At 38.0% G+C, this 19985-nt stretch overlaps 1 protein-coding gene across 3 annotated transcripts in view; it reads left to right on the top strand.

Moving 5' to 3' along the window:
- The window catches only part of UVRAG (UV radiation resistance associated), a 306221-nt gene that overhangs the window by 201161 nt on the left and 85075 nt on the right, over nucleotides 1–19985 (top strand). For all 3 annotated transcript variants that reach the window (XM_080688155.1, XM_080688156.1, XM_080688157.1), the window contains exon 13: nucleotides 18786–18864. In XM_080688155.1, the coding sequence (XP_080544281.1) occupies nucleotides 18786–18864 (79 nt within the window). The remainder of the gene's footprint in view (nucleotides 1–18785; nucleotides 18865–19985) is intronic.

The following is a 19985-nucleotide window of genomic DNA, read 5'->3' as shown; positions in this document are numbered from 1 at the left end:
GGAACAACCAAACAACTGGTTGCTGTCATGTGCGCTAACCAGCAGGGGACATGTGTGGAATATGGTGGGCGTCAGCTGCGACGGGATGGTGGAGCAGGTGAGCGGGGGTGCCAGACCAAGGCGGGATGCCAGTTGCTGTCATTGGAGTGAGCCTCTGTGGTTACTGAAAATTCTTTGCTCCCATGTGCCGCGGTCCTGCCTGGTGCTCGCACCTGCTGCTGGCACTGGCCCCACTCGCACCCGCTACCAGCACCCGTGCCAGTCCCTTTCTCTTAACTTGCTATATGGAAGGGGGACCCCAGCTCCAGCCCCCAGGAATAAACAATGACTGGCTTTTTAACCAATTGTGGTAATCCCATTCCACTCACCAGTGATTGGTTTAGGCATCAACTTTCACAGTTCTGGCCAGTTCTGTGTGTTTCTGGGAATGGTTTTATGCACTGAAACAGACATGGCTGGGGTGCTAGTAAGGAATAGTCTATTTCTTTATCTGTCTGTTTCATGCGAGTAGCAGTTCTGTGAACATTCAGTGGGTTTGCACTTATCTCTGTGTTGTACTTTAATAAATAGTTTATTCATGTAACACACTGGACAGTCTGTCATCTACTAGTGTAGCAACCATTTTATGACCATGAATGGGCCTAAAACAATTTCTAGGGATGGCAAGGTAGAAGGATGGGAAAACCTGGGTCCTGGATAAGCTCTTAAGCTAGCCAGTTCTGGGACTAATTTGTCTTCATTCTTCTCATTATTTAAATCAGTTGATTTGGGTTTTCTGTCACTTGAGGTTGAAAGCATGGCAAAGATAAGGAGGTGGTGTCGGGGTGGGGGACAAAGGAGACTCACTTATCTGTAATGTTTTATTTATTTGAACTAAAAATGCAAAATAATATCAATTGTTGATAGTGGGTATGGAGTTATTTGTTCATTGTTTTTCTTTAATTTAAAAATAAAAATAGGAAAATGAGTGTCTGATGAGTTGTATAAACATCATGAACAAAGATGTGGGAATGATTATTTTAAGTTGAGGGGCAACTGGGAAATATTTCTCAACAAATGAATCAAGAATCAATTTGTATTCATTTAATAAACACTGGGATTTTACTGTGTGTAAGCTATTGTTCAGTTGGAGCTTATATTTGAAATCACTGTGTTTTCTATTTGTAAAGAACATCTTAATAAATTGGTACATATCTTCCGTGTTCTATAGGATAATTTCCTATATGTCTGCATTAAAGTCTTCATTTTAAATTAGAGCACCTCTTTTTTAAAATATGTATATTTTTATTTATTTCAGAGAGAGAAAGGGAGAGAAGGATAGAAACATCAATGATGAGAGAGAATCATTGATCACCTCCAACATTATATCCAAATTTGGTGAAAAACTTTTTTTTTTTTAATATATTTTTTATTGATTTTTTTTACAGAGAGGAAGGGTGAGGGATAGAGAGCTAGAAACATCGATGAGAGAGAAACATCGATCAGCTGCCTCCTGCACACCCCCTACTGGGGACGTGCCCGCAACCAAGGTACATGCCCTTGACCGGAATCGAACCTGGGACCTTTCAGTTCGCAGGCCGACGCTCTATCCACTGAGCCAAACCGGTTTTGGCTGGTGAAAAACTTTTATAACCTTTTTTACATGATTCAAAAACATGTTTGTTCCCATCATTTAGCTAAGTAAAATTAATAAAACAAATTATTCTTGCCTCTAGTGGAAAAGTGAGCAGAACTCTGATTCCTGAAGTTTTCTTTTTCTTTCTTGGGATCATAATCATACTCAGCCCTCAAATTATGACATATTTGTGATGTGATAAATTTTAGAAAGCCTGTGGTTAAAATTTTGTGCTTTGGTATAAGATCTGAGTTAGCTGTCTTCCTTCTCACCCTAACCTTGTGCAAGTTGTTTCCAAGCTTCAATTTGGAGAAACAGTATCAGTTTGGATTTTGTCTGTGGAAACCTCAAATTAACAATGACTTAAACTTATAAAATTTTATTATCACACATAAAAGTCCAAGGATCAGTAATTCAACCACAGTTCCATAAACACTTCAGAAAATCCAGGCTCCTTCAAGCTCTCTGCTCTGCCATCTCTAGGGTGTGGCCCTCATCTACAAGAGGGAGAGGCCATCATTATTCAACCAGCAGGAAAATGGGCACTCTTGCCTCTTATATAGACTTCTGTGTTCTCCAGTCTCCGCAAGAGACTGAGAAATGTGTTCTGAGTGGACTACGAAACTTTAGGGGATCTATAAACCACAAAAAAAAGAGTATAGGTATTGGGGGGGGTGGTAACAGTCAGCAGTCCCTGCTATAGGATTGTTTTAAAAATAATATATATTGCCCACCTGGTGTGGTTCAGTGGTTGAGGGTCAACCAATGAACCAGGAGTTCACAGTTCGATTCCCTGTTAGGGCATATGTCTGGGTTGTAGGCTTGATCCCCAGTGTGGGGTGTGCAGGAGGCAGCCAATTAAGGATTCTCTCTCATCATTGATGTTTCTATCTCTTACTCCCTCTCCCTTCCTTTCTGAAATCAATAAAAAATATATTTAAAAATAATAATAATTCATGTGAAGCACAGCACAAGAGCCAGACACAGAGAAAAGCAAAAGAAGGTGCTATTTTATTCGTAATTAATGAACTTCAGACTTAAACCTGAACAAGTGTACTTATCTCTCTTTTTTGATTTCAGAGAGGAAGGGAGAGAGAGATAGAAACATCAATGATGAGAGAATCATCGATCGACTGCCTCCTGCATGCCCACTACTGGGGACTGAGCCTGCAACCCAGGCACGTGCCCCTGACCAGAATCAAACCCGGGACCCTTCAGTCCGCAGGCCAACGCTCTATCCACTGAACCAAACCAGCCAGGGCTATATTTATCTTTTCTCCCCTACATGACACTAAAATAACAGTGCAGGGATTGAAATTTAAAAAGCATAAACTCACAGTGACAAAAAGAATATGAGAAGCAACCTCAAGTGAAAAGAGATGGCAACAAAATTGTGAAAACTGGAAAACAGATGGAGGAGTAGCAACTGACTTAACTGAAAAACTAAAATCTAAGTGTCTGCAAGGAGGAAAGCTAAGAAGCAAGCTGATTCATGTTGCAAAAATCCAGAAAAGCTCAGAACTGCAGCTAGATATCTTGAAGATGAAGTAGGTATGGCGGGAAGTTTGTATTAGAAGTCAGTGTACCCAAATAACTTCTCCCTCGTGTAGCTACCTCTTCCTACACCAGCAGAAAACTTGAAGTTTACTCTTAAGATGCTGAACCAGACTAACCCTGGATTCAGGAAAAGTCAGCACAACTGAGGGCAGAGGTGCCAGGAAGAAAAAGGAATTAAGTAAATGTCTACATGCTGAAGGGCAAAACTGATAAAACATGGAAAATTGATTGATTCAAGAGAAAATACAAATCATCACAGTTGTACGTCCCCCAGTGAAACTTCCAGTCTTATTCATGCAGTTTTCAATGAGCTTTTTTGTGACTCACTTTTAAAAATGGTCACTCAAGGATCATCAGGTATTTGGCGAAAACTCATAAAATACAGAAGCCCTCCCCCCCCAAAAAAAAGTGTGGAGGGAAGAAATAATATAGGGATCAATAAGAAAAAAAAAGACTTTTAATATCCTCCAAGAGATAGGAGAAAGTACTAAATTTAAAAACAAAATGGTATTAAAAATGAGTACTCATCTACCTAATAAAAGAGTAACATGCTAATTGGCCATACCTTTGCGATGCCCACCAGCCAATCAGGAGTGGGTATGCAAATTAACCCAACAAAGATGGTGGGTTAATTTGCATACACAGGCGCCGAGCGGCTGGGGGCAGGGCGGGATGCTTGCGTCATCGCCAGGCGACAACGCAGGTGTTCTGCACCACCCCAGCCGCTCCGGGCTTCTGGGCGGTGTGGGAAGGCAGAAAGGCGGCTCCGGGCCGGAGTGGAAAGGCTGCTCCGGCCAGAGTGAAGGCAATGCTGGCAGCCAGGGGAAGGAAGGCCCATTCTTGCACGAATCTTTGTGCATCGGGCCTCTAGTTAGAAGACAAAGTTTGGAAATGAATATAATGAAATTTAAAAATTGTACAGAAAGCTGGTAGATAAAGTTGAAGGAATCTAGGGGGAAAAAGCCAAAAGGCAGAAATGGAAATAGAAAAGATAAGAAATTAGAGGGTTCCCTCAAATATATGCTGATTCAACCTCCAAATAAGAGTGAGTGCAGAAAAGGAACAGAGTAAAAAGAAGGTAAGGAATAATATAACAAAAATTCTAATAATTGAAAGACTTGATTTCAGATAGAGCCAGTGAGTGCTCAGCACGGTGATATTTTGAAATGCTGGAGGCAAAGATTCTGAAAGCTTTCAGAGGGAGAAAAATACAGATAAAGGTATAGAAATCATGCTATCTGACTGTCAAAGGCAACACTGGAAGCTAGAAAGCAATGGAATAAATCCTTCAAAATACTGTGGAAAATTATTTCTACAATCTATGTAATCTATAGATTTATATATATTTGTCAAACTGTCAATTACAGGAGAAGAAAAAAGTCTTTCCAGACATGAAATCCTTTAAAAAAAATCTACCTATGCACCTTTCCTAGGAAGCTCCTGGAAGATGTGCTCTATTAATATAAGGGAATAAACCAATAAGAAGAAAACATCATTCAGGGAAAAGAAGGGACCCAATACAACAGAGAAGCAAAGGGGTCTCAGGATGATGGCAAAGGGAGGTGGTAGGAGGTCAGTTCTTCAACTGGCCTTGAGAGTAGAATGACAGACTCCAAGAAAGAGCAAAATGGACAGATTATCTGATGCATTTAACTATATTGAGCGAATTTTCATTGAGTCCAGGGAGCTGGGGAATTAGAGATACATCAATAAATTTAGCAAATGAAGAGACTAGATAGTTATTAATTCCAAGGAAAACCAAATTTAAAAGAAAAAGCTGTATTACACATTTTATGGCTCAGCTCAAAATAATAATTACATGGTTATATGATTGTAACATTGCATACTGATTTAAGCAAAAATTGTTGTGTTGGCCCTACTGAGAGAATGGGAGGAAGGGAAACATAGATGTTTTGGGAAGAGATGGGGAAGCAATGTGTAAGAGAGGTAAATCCTTATACTCCCCAGTAGGTTGTCAGTGGGTTATTTTTAAAACCATAGAACCTAGAAACAGGAATATAAGATATTAGTTTGATATGTGTAGGGTAAATACAAAGGAAAAAAAGCAGCTTAAAGTATTGAGAATAATTGGCTCTGGGGTCTAGGAATTGAGGTAGAAGGTATTGGCCAATAAACACATTAAATGACCTTTAAACCTGTTCACTTATTATTTTGATAAATATTAGTTTTGGGGTTTTTTAAAATACTAGTTTTTAAGTGTGCTTCATTTTTGCAAAACTTTTTCTTTGTAAACCAATTTAATACAACTTAGTGAGCATTTATTTAATGCCTGTTATGTTAGATCATTGTACGGGAAGAGACATGTAAAAATGGATGATTGTGAAAGCAAAGCCTAATGTGATTACATGATTCTAAGGGATAAATACTGAGAAATCTTGTGGAAGCACCATCATTTCCGACTTGGAATTCTTGGAAGGCTGCAGAGTGGATAGAGTATTTGCATTGGGCTTCAAAGGATGAGAGGAATTTGAATGGGAGATTAAATGCCAGCTGTGGCCAGTGTTGTCCCACCATGACTGGAAAAGTAAATGTGTGAGGGAAAGAAGTCTGGGAGAGCTGTGGGAGGCTGTGTTGACTTCTCTGCCTTCCCTAGACATTTCTATTAGTCATTTTTTCCTGAGGATTTACTCTTCTCTGCCCTATCACTCAGACACTCTTAATTTTAGTATTCACTTTACCATGCTGGGTTAGGTGGAGGGTCTCTCCTTTTGGTCTAATTTAGAGAAGGATAAGGGAAGAGGAAAAAAAAATCTTGGTTTTACCTGGACAAATGTAGATTCCTGAATGTAAAGGTAGAAACTCTCTCACCTGACCTCAGCCAGCTAGATAGGACTGTTACCTTTATTTTGAGGTCCTGAGATTAAACATTCATTTGTGCAGTTTGAACATAATTCTCAGAACCCTCGAGAGTAATGTAGGACACATCTAATTGTTTGGGAAGAAATGTAATAATGTCATAACTGCAAAATAATGTATTTCTGTTATTTGTTAAAAGTGCTTTTGAGAAGTAATTGGGCAAGTAAAGGTGGGAGGGGGGGGTGTGTGCGTGTGTAACATCCTCCAAATTTAGGTTTCTGTGCTCTGGATTTGTTTTCTTTTATATTGTTGGGTCCGAAAGAGGAAAGACTGGCTTAGAACTAAATAGCAGAGCTAAACCATATGTTTTATACCAAATTAGAAACAGGTGAAGGTTGTTAAAATCCAGCAAGAGCTTACAAAAGCTTTAGACTCAAGTTTGTATTAAAGGCAGGTGGTTATACGTACAATAAAAAGCAGTCACCAGCACACCAGCTTATTGATACATATGTGATTGATCTTTTTGGATAAAAACAAGGAAGAGTTAATAAATCACTGCACATAGCTATAAAGATGTTTGGGCTTGAAAGCCTGGCCTGTAAGAGCAAATGTGGACCCTGAAGGAAATTTATGAAGCATAGATCCTTTTAGCTTTACTTAACAGCTAACATCTGACTGACCCAGGGGGACCATGGAAATTTATTGCTGGGCCATTCAAATATTTAAGCTGTTGTGTGATGTAGAACAGGTAAAGATTAGCCCAATAACAAATATGAGGCTATAAAATAAAATGAGATTTCGATGACTTGTAAGTACTTGTCAGAGGTCAGCTCCAAATGACTGGTCAGAAATGGGAAAAACTTGTTGATAATTAGAGGAGATTGATTATGACAACTTAGATGTTAGCATTGCTTTCTGTCAGATCAATGATCCCTGGATAATACTCCTCCTGTGAAATCCATACATAAACAAAATAACTTTAGGGACCTCTAAATTGTATTTTTGTGCTCTGAAATTGGGTAAAATGATGAGTTGAGGAGATTCCTTTTGCAATTTCATAATTGAAATATGTCTTTCTCATATGTATTCTGAATATGTGGAATTCCTAGACAGCATATTCATTCCAGAAAAGCAACTTAGTTAATTTATGTATGTGATTTTGAGCTTTGACATCTAGAAAGCAGGCAGAAGTTTTTAGGCTTTCTGATGATGACCCAAAATTAACCTATAAAATGTATGTAGTTAACAGATTTATGCACACACTTACTGAAAAATCAGTGTAGTAAAATTAAGTGGATATTTCAAAAACTTGTGGATTTATTTCCAACTCTTTTATCCACTTTTGTTTATGTAAGTTCCAAGAGTAATAAACGTATATAATACTGTTACTAGGACTTTAGAAGTTACATTTTGGGCTTTAATGAGTGCTGTAGTAATTGGTGTTGAGAGTCTCTGCCTTTTTGCTTAGCGCTAAACCCAAAATGCTGTCATATAAAAACTACATTTGCTGTTTTTTAAGGTACCAGCTTATCAAATCAATTGATGAATTTGCTAATAATTTGGTTCTTGAATGTCTGATTTGTAGGATGAAGAAATCCCACAAAGTCTTATAGAAATGTTGAATAAATGGAATTTACAAAATAATGCCAATTTACAAAATGGGATTATTGGGGGAGGGGCATGGTATAGAATTAAGCATTGGGTTAGGAGTCAAGCAGGCATGGGTTGGAAGTCTGGCTTCACCACTCCATCTATACATTCACTTCTTTCTCCATTCTACAAATAAATATATTCTAGACATTGTGCTCTAGGAACTGGGATACAGTATTAATAAGATTTAGGCTCATAGTTTTTTTCTTGTTGAAGATACTACAAAGGAATAGACAAGCAGTTGCCTTACAGGGTAAAAGTTACCGTGCTACTGAATGTGAAGGATTCTGAGAGAACTCATGGGAGAGGACTAACTAACCCAAACTCAGGGCAGGGATGAAGTGGAGTACAATGGGATTGGAGGTTGTGGTTGAGTGTTAGGAAAGACTGTGTGATCATTGCAACCTCAGGAATAGTGCCTCTACAGTTGCTTATATTGTATGGATGATGTGTGCTAAGTGTATTACCTAATGCATAAAAGATACCGGTACTCAGTAAATACAATCCATCATCAGTGTCCTTGTCCTTGCTATTGTTTGGGCCCAGCTCACTGACTCCTTTACTCCAGTACTAAAGGGTGCTACTTGCTATTACTCCACAGCAAACACTATTCTGTTACTTGAAATTTTCTCCCCACTAAAGAATTTGTCTTTTGAGCAAAACTCAAAAGCACTTTCTAAAAATAAGAGTTGGATGTCTAGGCATATTAAAGTTAAGAAAGAAAAATGGCCCGGGTTGTGGGCTCGATCCCCAGTGTGGGGTGTGTAGGAGGCAGCTGATCAATGATTCTTATCATTGATGTTTTTGTCTTTCTATCTCCCTTCCTCTCTGAAATCAATAAAAATACATTTTTTTAAAAAGAGAACGACAAAAATGTTTCTGAAGCTTAAAATATATATTTTTTTAATTTATAGGGCTATATGTCACTTACATATTTGTTCAATATTAAATTAATATTTCAACTTATTATTTAACTCAATTTATTCATTAATTTGCAGATATTTGTTGAATGCCCACTGTAGATAAGACTCTGAGCTTAATACTCATGTCCTCAAGAAGCTCACATTCTAATAGAGGAAATCAGACATTTGTATAGATAAAAAATATAGAGTGGAAAGTGCCAGGTGCATAAGAATACTTTGTAATTTCAGGAGGCAGCAAATGAATAAGAAATGGTATCTCCCCTTGTGGTACTTAAAAATAGGTGTGGGAGAGGAGAAGGGGGAAATAAGACATAGTCAATATTAACAACTGAATGCCTACTGTACTCTTGTAACTGTGCTGGGTCTTAGATTTTGTTTGTTTAATTTTTATAGCAATCCTGAAAGATTGATATTATTAAACCCATTTTAAAGATGCAGAAACAGGTACACATTAGTTTACATTACAAATAAGTAGCAAAGCTGAGCCTATGTCTCTCCGACCTCAAAGTTAATTTACTACACATAAATCCCCTTCTACTTTTCTCTTCTTCTCCCCCCAGAAATTGGTATTATAATTAAATAAATAATTGTTATAAAGGACTGAGCACCAATTATGTTCTCAGCATTGAGAAGGAAATGATTTACAGAGAATATTAGGTGCACTGATAGATTTAAGCAAACCAGTATGATATACACACATTGTGAAGTTGTCTTCGGAAATTTAGGATGGTGAGTGGTTTTTCTTCTAAATTAATGTTCCAGATGGAAACATCTTCTGGCATTACCAAGTATGGTAGGTTTGTGCACCTTGCATGCTTAATTGTAGGATTTTTGTTTTGTTTTGTTTTTTTAACATTCACAGATTTGTGTGGGAAGCAGGTGCTGTTAAACCTGGGCAAATACAGGATGGCTGTTAATGTTGTGGAGTGTGAGTTTGACTTACTTGGCAGAATTTTTGTTTTACAAAATTGACTATTAAAAAAAGACATGGTTTCCATCCTTTGATTTTGCTCTGTTCACTGAAATTAGCCTGTGACTATTTTTCAACACTTACCAAAGGGTATGGAAAAACTGGAAGGTTTCTACAAGGAAATTGATATTGAATTCTTTAACATTTTCCACAACCCTGCAACTTACCAAGTTTTAAAAAAATGGGAATTATTTTTAACTTCCTAACTGAAATTATTTGGAATTTTATTTCCTTGAAATTCCGTTCTCTTTTTAGTACAATTCTGTCTAAAGAACTATATTTAATATTGGCAAAGAGAATGATCTGATGTAAATCTTTTCACTACATGTTCTCCTTTAAAAACTTGTGGTGGCATCTTATTACCTATCATCTCAACTCTCTCTTTTCTTCCCACTCTTCTTATTTCCCTATAAAAACTTCTGTCACTCTCTGCCCATGAATTATTGTTGTTTTTTGTTAGCTGTTTCTCCTCTGGTCTATTCTCTCTCTCTTCTCTTCCCTCCTAGATCTTTCCTCTGTGCTTTCTGAAACCCCTCTTCAATGATAATATACACATCCTCAACCTCTTTACTATATAACTGTGTATACAACTATGATAAACAACTATAGTGTACCACTAGATGTAAGTATAAAATAACTGGCTCACCTGACAGTATCACTTACCCTGGAGCCTTCTCAAGGGGAGACTCTTTCTTTCTTTCTTTTTCTTTTTTAATCCTCATCAGAGGATATGTTTTTATTTATCTTTTTTTTTTTTTCATAGAGAGAGGAAGGGAGGGAGAAATAGAGAGAAACATTGACCGTACACGCCCTGACCAGGAATCAAGCCTGCAACCTTTTGGTGTATGGGATGATGCTCCAACCCACTGAGCCACCCGGCCAGGGCAAGGGGAGACTGTTTCTTGTCTTAACCTCCTACACCTTTGGGTCTAGAGCAGGTAATATCCTCTTTGTTTCCCAAAGTCTATTCAAAATAATTTCTCAGTGGCATGTACCTAGTATTTTTGGCACTTGCAGTGGATCGTTTTTAACACCTCTTTCTCTAAATGATAAAATTATTTTCAGTAAAAATAATGAAATTAAACAAGTAATAATCACCAAAAAAATCATCAAAGCATAAAATGTTTTTATTTAAAAATATGTATATATTTGCTTTTTTTGTTGAACACAATTTCCATGTGTTCATCTTCAGTGAACAGTTTTAAAGGTTTGTATTTCACAGTTCGAGACTGACTTTAAACATTTTTGTATCTGAATAACCTTAGCTAAAACTCTTTACCGGAAAAGACGTTAACTCAGAAAAGTAAAATTGCACATTGCTATCATTGCTTATTTTGAATCTACTGCTTAAACATGGGAATACGTGGTACCAGACAGTTTGGAATATGCCCAAAGCCAGATTGGAATATTTCAGACCATTTGAAACTTAGTAGAAACTGAGGTGTGTAGTTAATTCCACTTTGTTGGGCTGACTGTATAACTGGGACTACCGTAAATAACTTCCATTTAGGTAAAATGTTTATTAGAGTACTCATATGAAAACATCCTAATCTGAAGCTTATAATGTATGTTGAAATTAAACAGTCACAGCAGCAATTATTTAGAACTGAGGCCAACAAAAGATTTTTTCTGGGAGAAATATTTTATCACTGTTTAGATTTGTTGGTTCATAGTGATAATAAAAAAAGATCAATTTTTGTTGTTGTTAATCCTCACCCAAGGATATTTTTCCATTGATTTTTAGAGAGTGAAAAGGAGAAAGACAGAGAGAAACATTGGTGTGAGAGAAACACACCACTTGGTTGCCTCCTGCAGGAGCCCTGACCAGGGCCCAGGCCGGGGAGGAGCTTGCAACTAAGGTATGTGCCCTTGACCAGAATCAAACCCAGGACCCTTTGGTCCACAGGACAACACTCTACCCACTGAGTCAAACTGGCTAGGGAAAAAAAAAAAAGATGATAGACTGTCGCCATCATCCTGCCCTTGGTAGGCCACAGTCGTTAACTATTCTACCCTAGTAGCTTCACACTTATAGGCTCTCTTTTGTCAATGATCTAAACATCCTACCCCTGTACTCCCTCTTTTTATTGAATTTATTGGGGTGACACTTGTTAACAAAATTATACAGGTTTCAGGTACACAGTTCTACAATACATCATTTGTACACTGTTGTGTGTGTTCACTACCCCAAGAAAAGTCTCCCTACCATTTATCCCCTCTATACTTAACCCTTCTCCACACCTCTACCCTTATCACACACCCGCCACTGCAGTCACCACACTAATGTCTGTGTCCATGAGTTTTTTTCTCTTCCTTTGCTCAATCCCCTTATCCCATCATTCTTACCTCTAACCCACTTATCTGCTGAAAAAATATCAAACAGTTGGTTCCAACCAGATGGCTCAATTGGTTGGACTGTCATCCCATACACCAAAACAGTTGTGGGTTTGATTCTCAGTCCAGGCACATATAAGAGGCAACTGATTGATGTTTCTCTCTCCTGTCGATGTCTCTCTCAGAAAAGAAAAAAAAAATCAATAAACATATCCTCGGGTGAGGATTTAAAAAAATTAAATAGTTGGAAAGATGGGTAGCACTGTAAATTTACAGTCATCTATTTCAGTTGGACTGATATATCCTAGATATCTGGTTCTCCTGGCACATAACTATCTTAAACCTTCTCTCCTTTCTCCCCACTCCCAGAACAAAAGGGAAAACTTATATTCTTGATAAATCACCTCATTTCTGACTTTATAGAAAAAATAGGAGCTGTCAGATGGGAATACCTCAACCTTCCACCAAAGCACCTCAAAACCTTTTATAATTATCCTCATCATCTTCAAAATGCCCTCTACTCCCTCCACCCTGACCCAGCCCTGCAGTTTTCCAGCTGGGTCTCCTGAAAGGCATCTATAGAATCAATAACTCTCCTGTATCTTCTGGCTCTTCTCAGAGAATTCAGCCTGCCTCTTGCCCTATCTGAACCTGAATTTCCTTGAGGACCCCATTTCTCCTGAAGCCTAACCATTGGCAGCTATTAATTTTCTTATATGTAGGTGTTCAGATTGAGGAGTTGAGGTTGTGATTTTCTTGCTCCTCGTTGCTTTTCCTAGACTCTTCTCCTCTCTATTGGTAGAGCAGACATACAAAAGCCCTTTTCCTTTGAGACATATACCTTTCAACTATACCACTCTTTCACATACCAATCTCTCAATTATAACCCTTTACTCATAATGTATTTTGGCAACAGAAGAAACAGGGAATACACGGAAGACAAACAATCTTTCTCACTACTTAAAGTCTTGTTATTACAGATGACATTAACACATAAGTGGATGATTCATCCAACACCTGGCCTCTTATTTTCTTGATCTTTGTCACCAGTGACCTCTTGCATTCCATTGATTTTATTTACTCCTATGGTTACACTCTGAATCAAGTCATCATTTCAGTCCACATCCAAAATCTGGCATCTTTTAGCCTGTTTGTTCAGCCATTTGCTCATTATTTCTCTTGGTGAACTTCAGACCCTACCTCCTTTATCCAGTTTAGATTTTATGACCTGTTATTTTTGTTACACCTTTGTCTTGCCTACTGTGACTTTTTGTTACCTTTATAGCCACTGTCCATTTTCTCTATACCTGCTGCACCCAAGCAAATGTCACACAGTAGTATCATTATAAACTCATGATTAATAACCACTTCTGAGCTCTCGATAGGGCTCAAAAGCTCTCGTTCATTTATTTGTTCAAGTTGTTCTACCATTTGATCAACCCTCCATCCAGTTGGGCAAAACAAACGATTGAGTTATCTGTGATCCTTCCCTCTCCATCATCTTTCACTTCCAATTCATAATCAAATCTCATGATTTTATCTCCTAGAAGACTTCTAAATTAGTCTTCTTTTTCCAATTTTGAGTACCACCACCTTAGTCCAAGCCACCATGATCTCTCACCTAGATTACTGCCTGCAACAAGCTGGTCTCACCTTCTCTAAATCATTCTCCACTGTAATCAGCATAATTTTTTCAAAATGCAAATCTATCATTGTCAGGAAAGCTGAAAGAGAAGGGGTTCGTTTAAGAAGGAAGGTATCAGATGCAAAGCTGAGCATGTTATACTTTTGTTTAAAGTCCTTTTTTTTTTCTTTTAGGAACTGACATGGTCCAGAAGGCCCTACATAATCTACCCTTCTGTCAGCTTCATCTCTTGTCACAAGCCCCCTCAGTCCAACGATACTGTTCTTTTGATTTCTTGAAGCAGCGTACTTCCTCCTGCCATGGGGCCTTTACGTAGGCTGCTTCCTTTCATTGGAACATTCCTTCCATCTCTGAGATTTCAGCTAAGGTGTCACTTTCTCTCAGAAGTCTTCCCTGATTCTCAGTCTTGTCTATCTCTTTTCTGGAATAGTGTTCCTTTCCTTCAGAGAGTACTTAATTTATAAATTATACATTTGCTAGTAAGATTATATGAGCAATGTCTGTCTACTCTACTGGATTCTGCTGTATTATCTGTGTTTGTCCACCCTTATTATATCTTTACCACCTAGCACCATACGTAGCACAGAGTGAAAATTTGTTGAATGAATAACCTTCATTTTCATTCATCCTTCGTATTATATTAGGAGAGTTGTCCCACCTACCATCTAAGGTAAATCCTTAACTTGCACTCTCACGTATAGGATGAAGAGCCTGTCCCCTCTCACCTTCTCAGGACATTCTTTCTGTTATGCTTCATCATGTCCCTCCAGTTACTGAGCTCTCCTTTCTATGCCAGACTTCTCATCATCTCCATTTCCTCACTTGCAGTCACTCCTGAACTCATTGCAGTCTTCCTTCTTCTCCCACTACTTCATTTAAACTTGTGTTTACCATATTACCAAAGCTACCTACCAATGAACTCATGTAATTACAGGCAACAGACATGTTTTCATGTCTGTTTTGCTTGACCTGTCAGCAACATTTGACTACTAATGATATCTTCCTTCTTAAATTAACACTTTCTGTGAGCTGTTCTGGTGAGACACTTGGTTTCTCTCAAATCTTTCTGACCATTCCTTTTCTGGCTTTTCATTTCCCGATCCCTTGTTGATATTCTCAAAGCTCTGAAACAGCTCTCTCCTCTATGATTTCTTTAGGCCACCACATTCATACCTATGGCTTCAGCTTCCATCTAAATTTTTATAATTGCTTAGTTGATACTTTCACCCCAAATTCCTCTACTAACTTTTCATATAATAAACTTTATATAATAAATATAAACATATATAATATACATGTTTAATATATACAACTGCTGTTCCCCCAGAGTTCTCTATTTCAGTTCATAGACACTAAGATATGCCTAGTCACTCAATAGAGAAACCAAAGCATCATCTTTGACGCCTCCCTCTTTGCCACTATCAGAACCAAAGCCCTGTCACTTCTACCCACAAATTATAGCTCTGATCTATTCATATATGTTCCTCTTCGTTGCTGGAATTGTAATAAAAACCATCACTATTCTGGCCTAGAGCATTTAAGCAACCTTCTAACCAGGCTTGTTCCCCTTTATTTATGACACTGTAGCAAGAGTAGTCTTTAAGAAACCCTAATCCTGGCACTTCCATGCTTAAAAAGTCTTTAACTACCCTCACATTGTCCTAAGGTTATATTCTAGATAGATGTCCATGGTGTAGAGAAACTTGCACAGTCAGGTCCCTGTGACCTCTCCAGCCTAATCTTTTAGCACTGAGCCCTCATACTATATTTCTCACCCCAGTCCCTAGCAATTCATTCTAATGTCACCTGTACTTTTATTCAAGTTAAGATGACAACTCCATTGTGTCAGTTGCTTAAGCCAAAAAACTTTGGAGTTATCTTTGACTTCTCCACCTCTTATACCTCATATGAGATCTGTCAATAAATCACACTGGTTCTATCTTCAAAATATGAGAATTCCGCCACTTCTCACCACTCCATGCTGTCATCCTGGTTTAAACCACTCTCTTCTCTTGCCTGGATTTTTGTAGTCGCCTCTCCCTGTTTCCTTTATTGCTCCCCAGTAGTTTTTTTCTCACAGAGCAGCCAAAGTGTCCATGTCCCTCCTCTTTTCAGAATCCTCCAGAACTTCCTCCCCTTTCATTCAGAGTAAAAGCCAAAGTCCTTGCTGTGACCCACAAGACCTGCGCAGTCTGGACCCGTTAACCTTACTAACTTTATGCCTTTTCCTTTTCCCTCTCGCTCTGCTCCAGCCATTTCCCATCTTGTCTGCCTCTGTCCTGCCTTATGCTTTCATGCATTATCATCAACTTGAAATGAGTTCTAGGTAAAGCTTTAGTGATATGCAACTTAGTAGAAAAATGTGTGAGTCTTTTTCTTTAGACGAAGTGAAGCATGGTATCTTTTACCCTGCCAGGTGCAAGGAAAGAGAGATGGGCATTTCCAGGAAGTGAGCAAAGGCAGAGGGAGATGAACCTGGTGTGTTCAGGAGCATAATAAGGTTGCAGATAAATCAGGCAGACAGGTTGGATCAGTGAGGCCTTGAAAGCTAGGCAGAGAACTTAAAATTTAAGACACTGACTGATTAGGAAACACGGTTGAGAAGTGACCAAAAAGTCTTAAATAATAATACTGTTTCTAGTGAGTAGAGGACAGGAATGCTGCTAAACATCTACAGTGCACAGAACAACAAAGAATTTTCCGGAGTGGTAGTGGGAATGGAGAGATAAGCTTGTTTCACAGGAAAAATAATTTGTTGACTTGGTGAATCACCACACATGTAAAAAGCAAAGAAGGCGGGTAAAATGGAATGTTACTTGGGGCCTGAGTAACTGATAAAAGTTGTGGTGGAAAACTTTTAATGGGAACAGGAAAAGTGTGTTGAGTTTAAAGTGAAGTCATAGCCTCAGAGCATGTTGACTATGTATTGTCACCTTTTTTCTACTACTGTGGGCAGAAGTCATCTTAATACACATAATAAAAATTTAAAACATTATAAACTGATGAACAAAAAGATAGATACAGAGGCAGTAAAGCATCAAACAGACTGTCAAATTACAGCGGTAAGGTTAGGGAGAGGTGGGGGAAATAAGAGATCAACTGAAGGACTTATATGCATGCATATAAGAGTAACCAACGGATGCAAAACATTGGGGGGTGAGGGCATGTATGGGAGTGGGGTGGGGGGGGGCAATGGTAAGATATGTACACATATAATACCTTAATAAAAAAATAAAAATAAAAATAAATAAATTAATTAAATAAATAAAAAATAAAATAGCTCAAAAAAATAAAAAAAAATAAAAGTTATTTCACAATAAAAAAAAAATGCCCTATTTGAACCTTTGGCTCTAATCACTCTTTAGATTTGTTTTAATGTTACATATACACCTTGTGGTTCTTTATCTATAAAGAAGTCCCAATGAAGTAACAAAGCCGGTGTTGTGAAGTCCGTTTCTTCAGGAATTTAGAGGCTTTGTTTTCAATGCATGCCTATCTCAGTGTACTCTTTTGACATTTGAAACACTTTTTGTATTTATAATTTGAAAGTGGAGATATTTGTGGATTTGGACAGCTATGCAGATAGTTTGTCTACATGTGATGGTTTCTAGAAAGAATACCAGCTACAAAGTGGTATTCTTTAGATTTCTTCCAAAGTGCCCCCGTGTGGTTAGTTCTTCCAGTTGGCTCGTTTCTTTGCAACTACCCAACACAAATGTAATGATTCTTTCACCCTGTGAAAGCCTGGTGTTGCACTTTGCTTATCCTGAATTTGCTTTGCTGTCATTTTTATGCATTTCAATTTAGAACCAAACCACCTATCATAGTTTATGTGTTACTGCTTCTGTTAAGTACAAACCTGTTATCTTCCCGATGGGTGTGTAAAGCATTTGGTGTTCCTTTAGTGCAGAAAAAAACAGTTCATGATCTTGCTCACTCTCCAGTGCCTGTGCATTTACAGCACAACAGATTTACCTTTTGGACACTATGTAATCAACTTTCGGGAATTTTTTTTTTTTTTAAATACATTTTATTGATATTTCACAGAGAGGAAGGGAGAGGGACAGAGAGCCAGAAACATCGATGAGAGAGAAACATCGATCAGCTGCCTCCTGCACACCCCCCACTGAGGATGTGCCTGCAACCAAGGTACATGCCCTTGACCGGAATCGAACCCAGGACCTTTCAGTCCGCAGGCCGACGCTCTATCCACTGAGCCAAACCGGTTTCGGCTACTTTCGGGAATTTAATATATAGCTTTTAAATTCAGTTTCCTTCTATTTTCCCTAGAAAACATTATCCCCCAGGCTTTATGGGATATACCTTTTCCTCAGGCAGTTGAAATTCAGAATCCAGTAATTGTCACCTGCCATTCCTTTCAGTAAGATAATTTTATTCTTGAGAATAATTGTAAATTGCAAAACTAAATAAGGTGGCGTTTTCTTCTTGACCCTATCTATGTTGTGAATGATCTGTTTGTATTGAAATCTACTCAAGAGGATAAAACATAGGCTTGGTCATGAGAATAGGAAAATATGACTAAGTAGGTATACTGTAACCTTTTCTTCTTCATTTGCAGGAATAGGAAAAGGGAAATAGTGAGGGAAACTTATTCCCTAAAATAACTCATTATCTTTATTTATAAAGTTCCACAGATCTAATGCTTTTGTTGCTTCTGTGATTCAGGTTAAAATGGAAAGTCTTAGGAGAACTCTATGGCATGAGTACATTGCCTTGGAGACATAACATACAAGTAGCCACCCCTGTGAATATGAATGAATTTTTAATGCTTTTTCACTCGTATTGGTGCTGTTGATTTGACTGGCTATCTTAAATGAAACAAATTGTATAGATTGCTTTTATGTCTGACTTTTTCTTAATTTTTCTTTCTCATTTAGTAGTTGAGGTGTTGGGTCCAAGGTATTAGAGGAAAAATTTTCTAGTGTCTTATTCTTAGGATGATATGGTTATGATATGTAAATATGGAACATAGTGGCCTCAACTCCTTGGGGTTAGTAAGCCACTTTCTAATGTATTAATCCCCTGTTGCATGACCTATTTAGTTTTTTCTTTGAAACAAAGCAGCCATTGTTCTGATTTGACTAATGTAATAAAGATATTAAGATAATAGGTTGCAAAGACTATAACTAAGTAATTTAGCCCAAGTATTTAGATGTTTATGCTGTATCCAAGAAATTCCCACCTTCGTCAACAACCTTGACGTTGTTTTACTGAAGTTTTTGAAAACTTCTGACCCTACTTTACCTTTTCTAGGTTTCCATTATACCCCAAAGGAGGGGAGAAATTGCAATTTGATTATGGTGTCTATCTTCTGAACAAAAATATAGCACAGGTAAGTAATTCCTCTTCCCTCCTTTCCTACTTTCTGCATACACCCTGCTTCTTTGGATTGTAAAACCCTCTTTGTTTATAAATAAGCACTGTTTTATTTAACCAGGTACAGCGTTCATGCAAAGTTCATTTTTGGTGACAGCCTTATTCTGTGCCATTATAAATACTACTGTGAAGCAATGTGTACAAATTGGAATCCTCCTGCTAAACTCAGGAGCCCATTTCTGGGTTGTTAATGCTAGTAGACTGTACTTGAATGTGGACTTTACAACCCTTTTCCTCTGCAGTTGACCAGTAATAGCTTCCTTCTCTTAGACCACTTCTAGGGACTCACTTTGCATTGGGAATTGTTTATGGAGTAAAAGTTTAGTGGCTTTGGCAAGTCCTTCGTGGTCTCCTCACCTTATCCAGGGCCAGAAAGAAAAGACCAAGCACATGGTCCTCCCAACCAGTCTTGGATTTTTTGTGGTTCTCTCAACACCGCACCAGTTGACATCTCATTTAAATAATGTCTTTCACATGCCCTAGAAAGACTAGCATGCTTGCTTGGGTTTCCGTTTTCCGTGCAGCATTTCCTTAGCATACTTGGCTCTACTTCAAGAGGTAGACTTCCATAAACGTCCTAGTTGTACAGGAAGGTCAGCTTCAGTGCTCTGTTTTTATTTGGACATTCTTCTAATTGGAAGAGAACATGGATGAGTATCCAGGGTTTGGCCGTTATTGAAAGACATTATAAACTGTATCCTCAGATCTCTCCATTTAAAAGCAATAATAATGTTTATGATTTTTTTATTTACATGAGCCAAAATTGCCTTTTATCTATGTGTATCTAAAGATTCACCAAACAATTCCCTTAGTCATTCCTGGTAGATCTAAAATTATTCCTTCACATGGTGTCATCTTTGCCTTTTTTCACCTCATTCAATCTCAGTTTAATGTTTTATTTTCTACTTTGTTTTTTATTAAGATTCTTATCCTTTTCTACCATCAGATAAAATTTCTAGTTTGAGGTCCTCAATTAATCACCTGCTTTAAAACCTCACACTCATTGCCCTCAGTCACACTGCTTTTATTGTTACTACCACTCCAGCTCATGTTCTGAACTCCAGGCAGGCAGCCTTG

The sequence above is a fragment of the Plecotus auritus genome, assembly GCF_963455305.1.
Source record: "Plecotus auritus genome assembly, chromosome: 9".
Taxonomy (NCBI): Eukaryota; Metazoa; Chordata; class Mammalia; order Chiroptera; family Vespertilionidae; genus Plecotus; species Plecotus auritus.
This window is presented reverse-complemented; position numbering and strand designations above follow the sequence as displayed.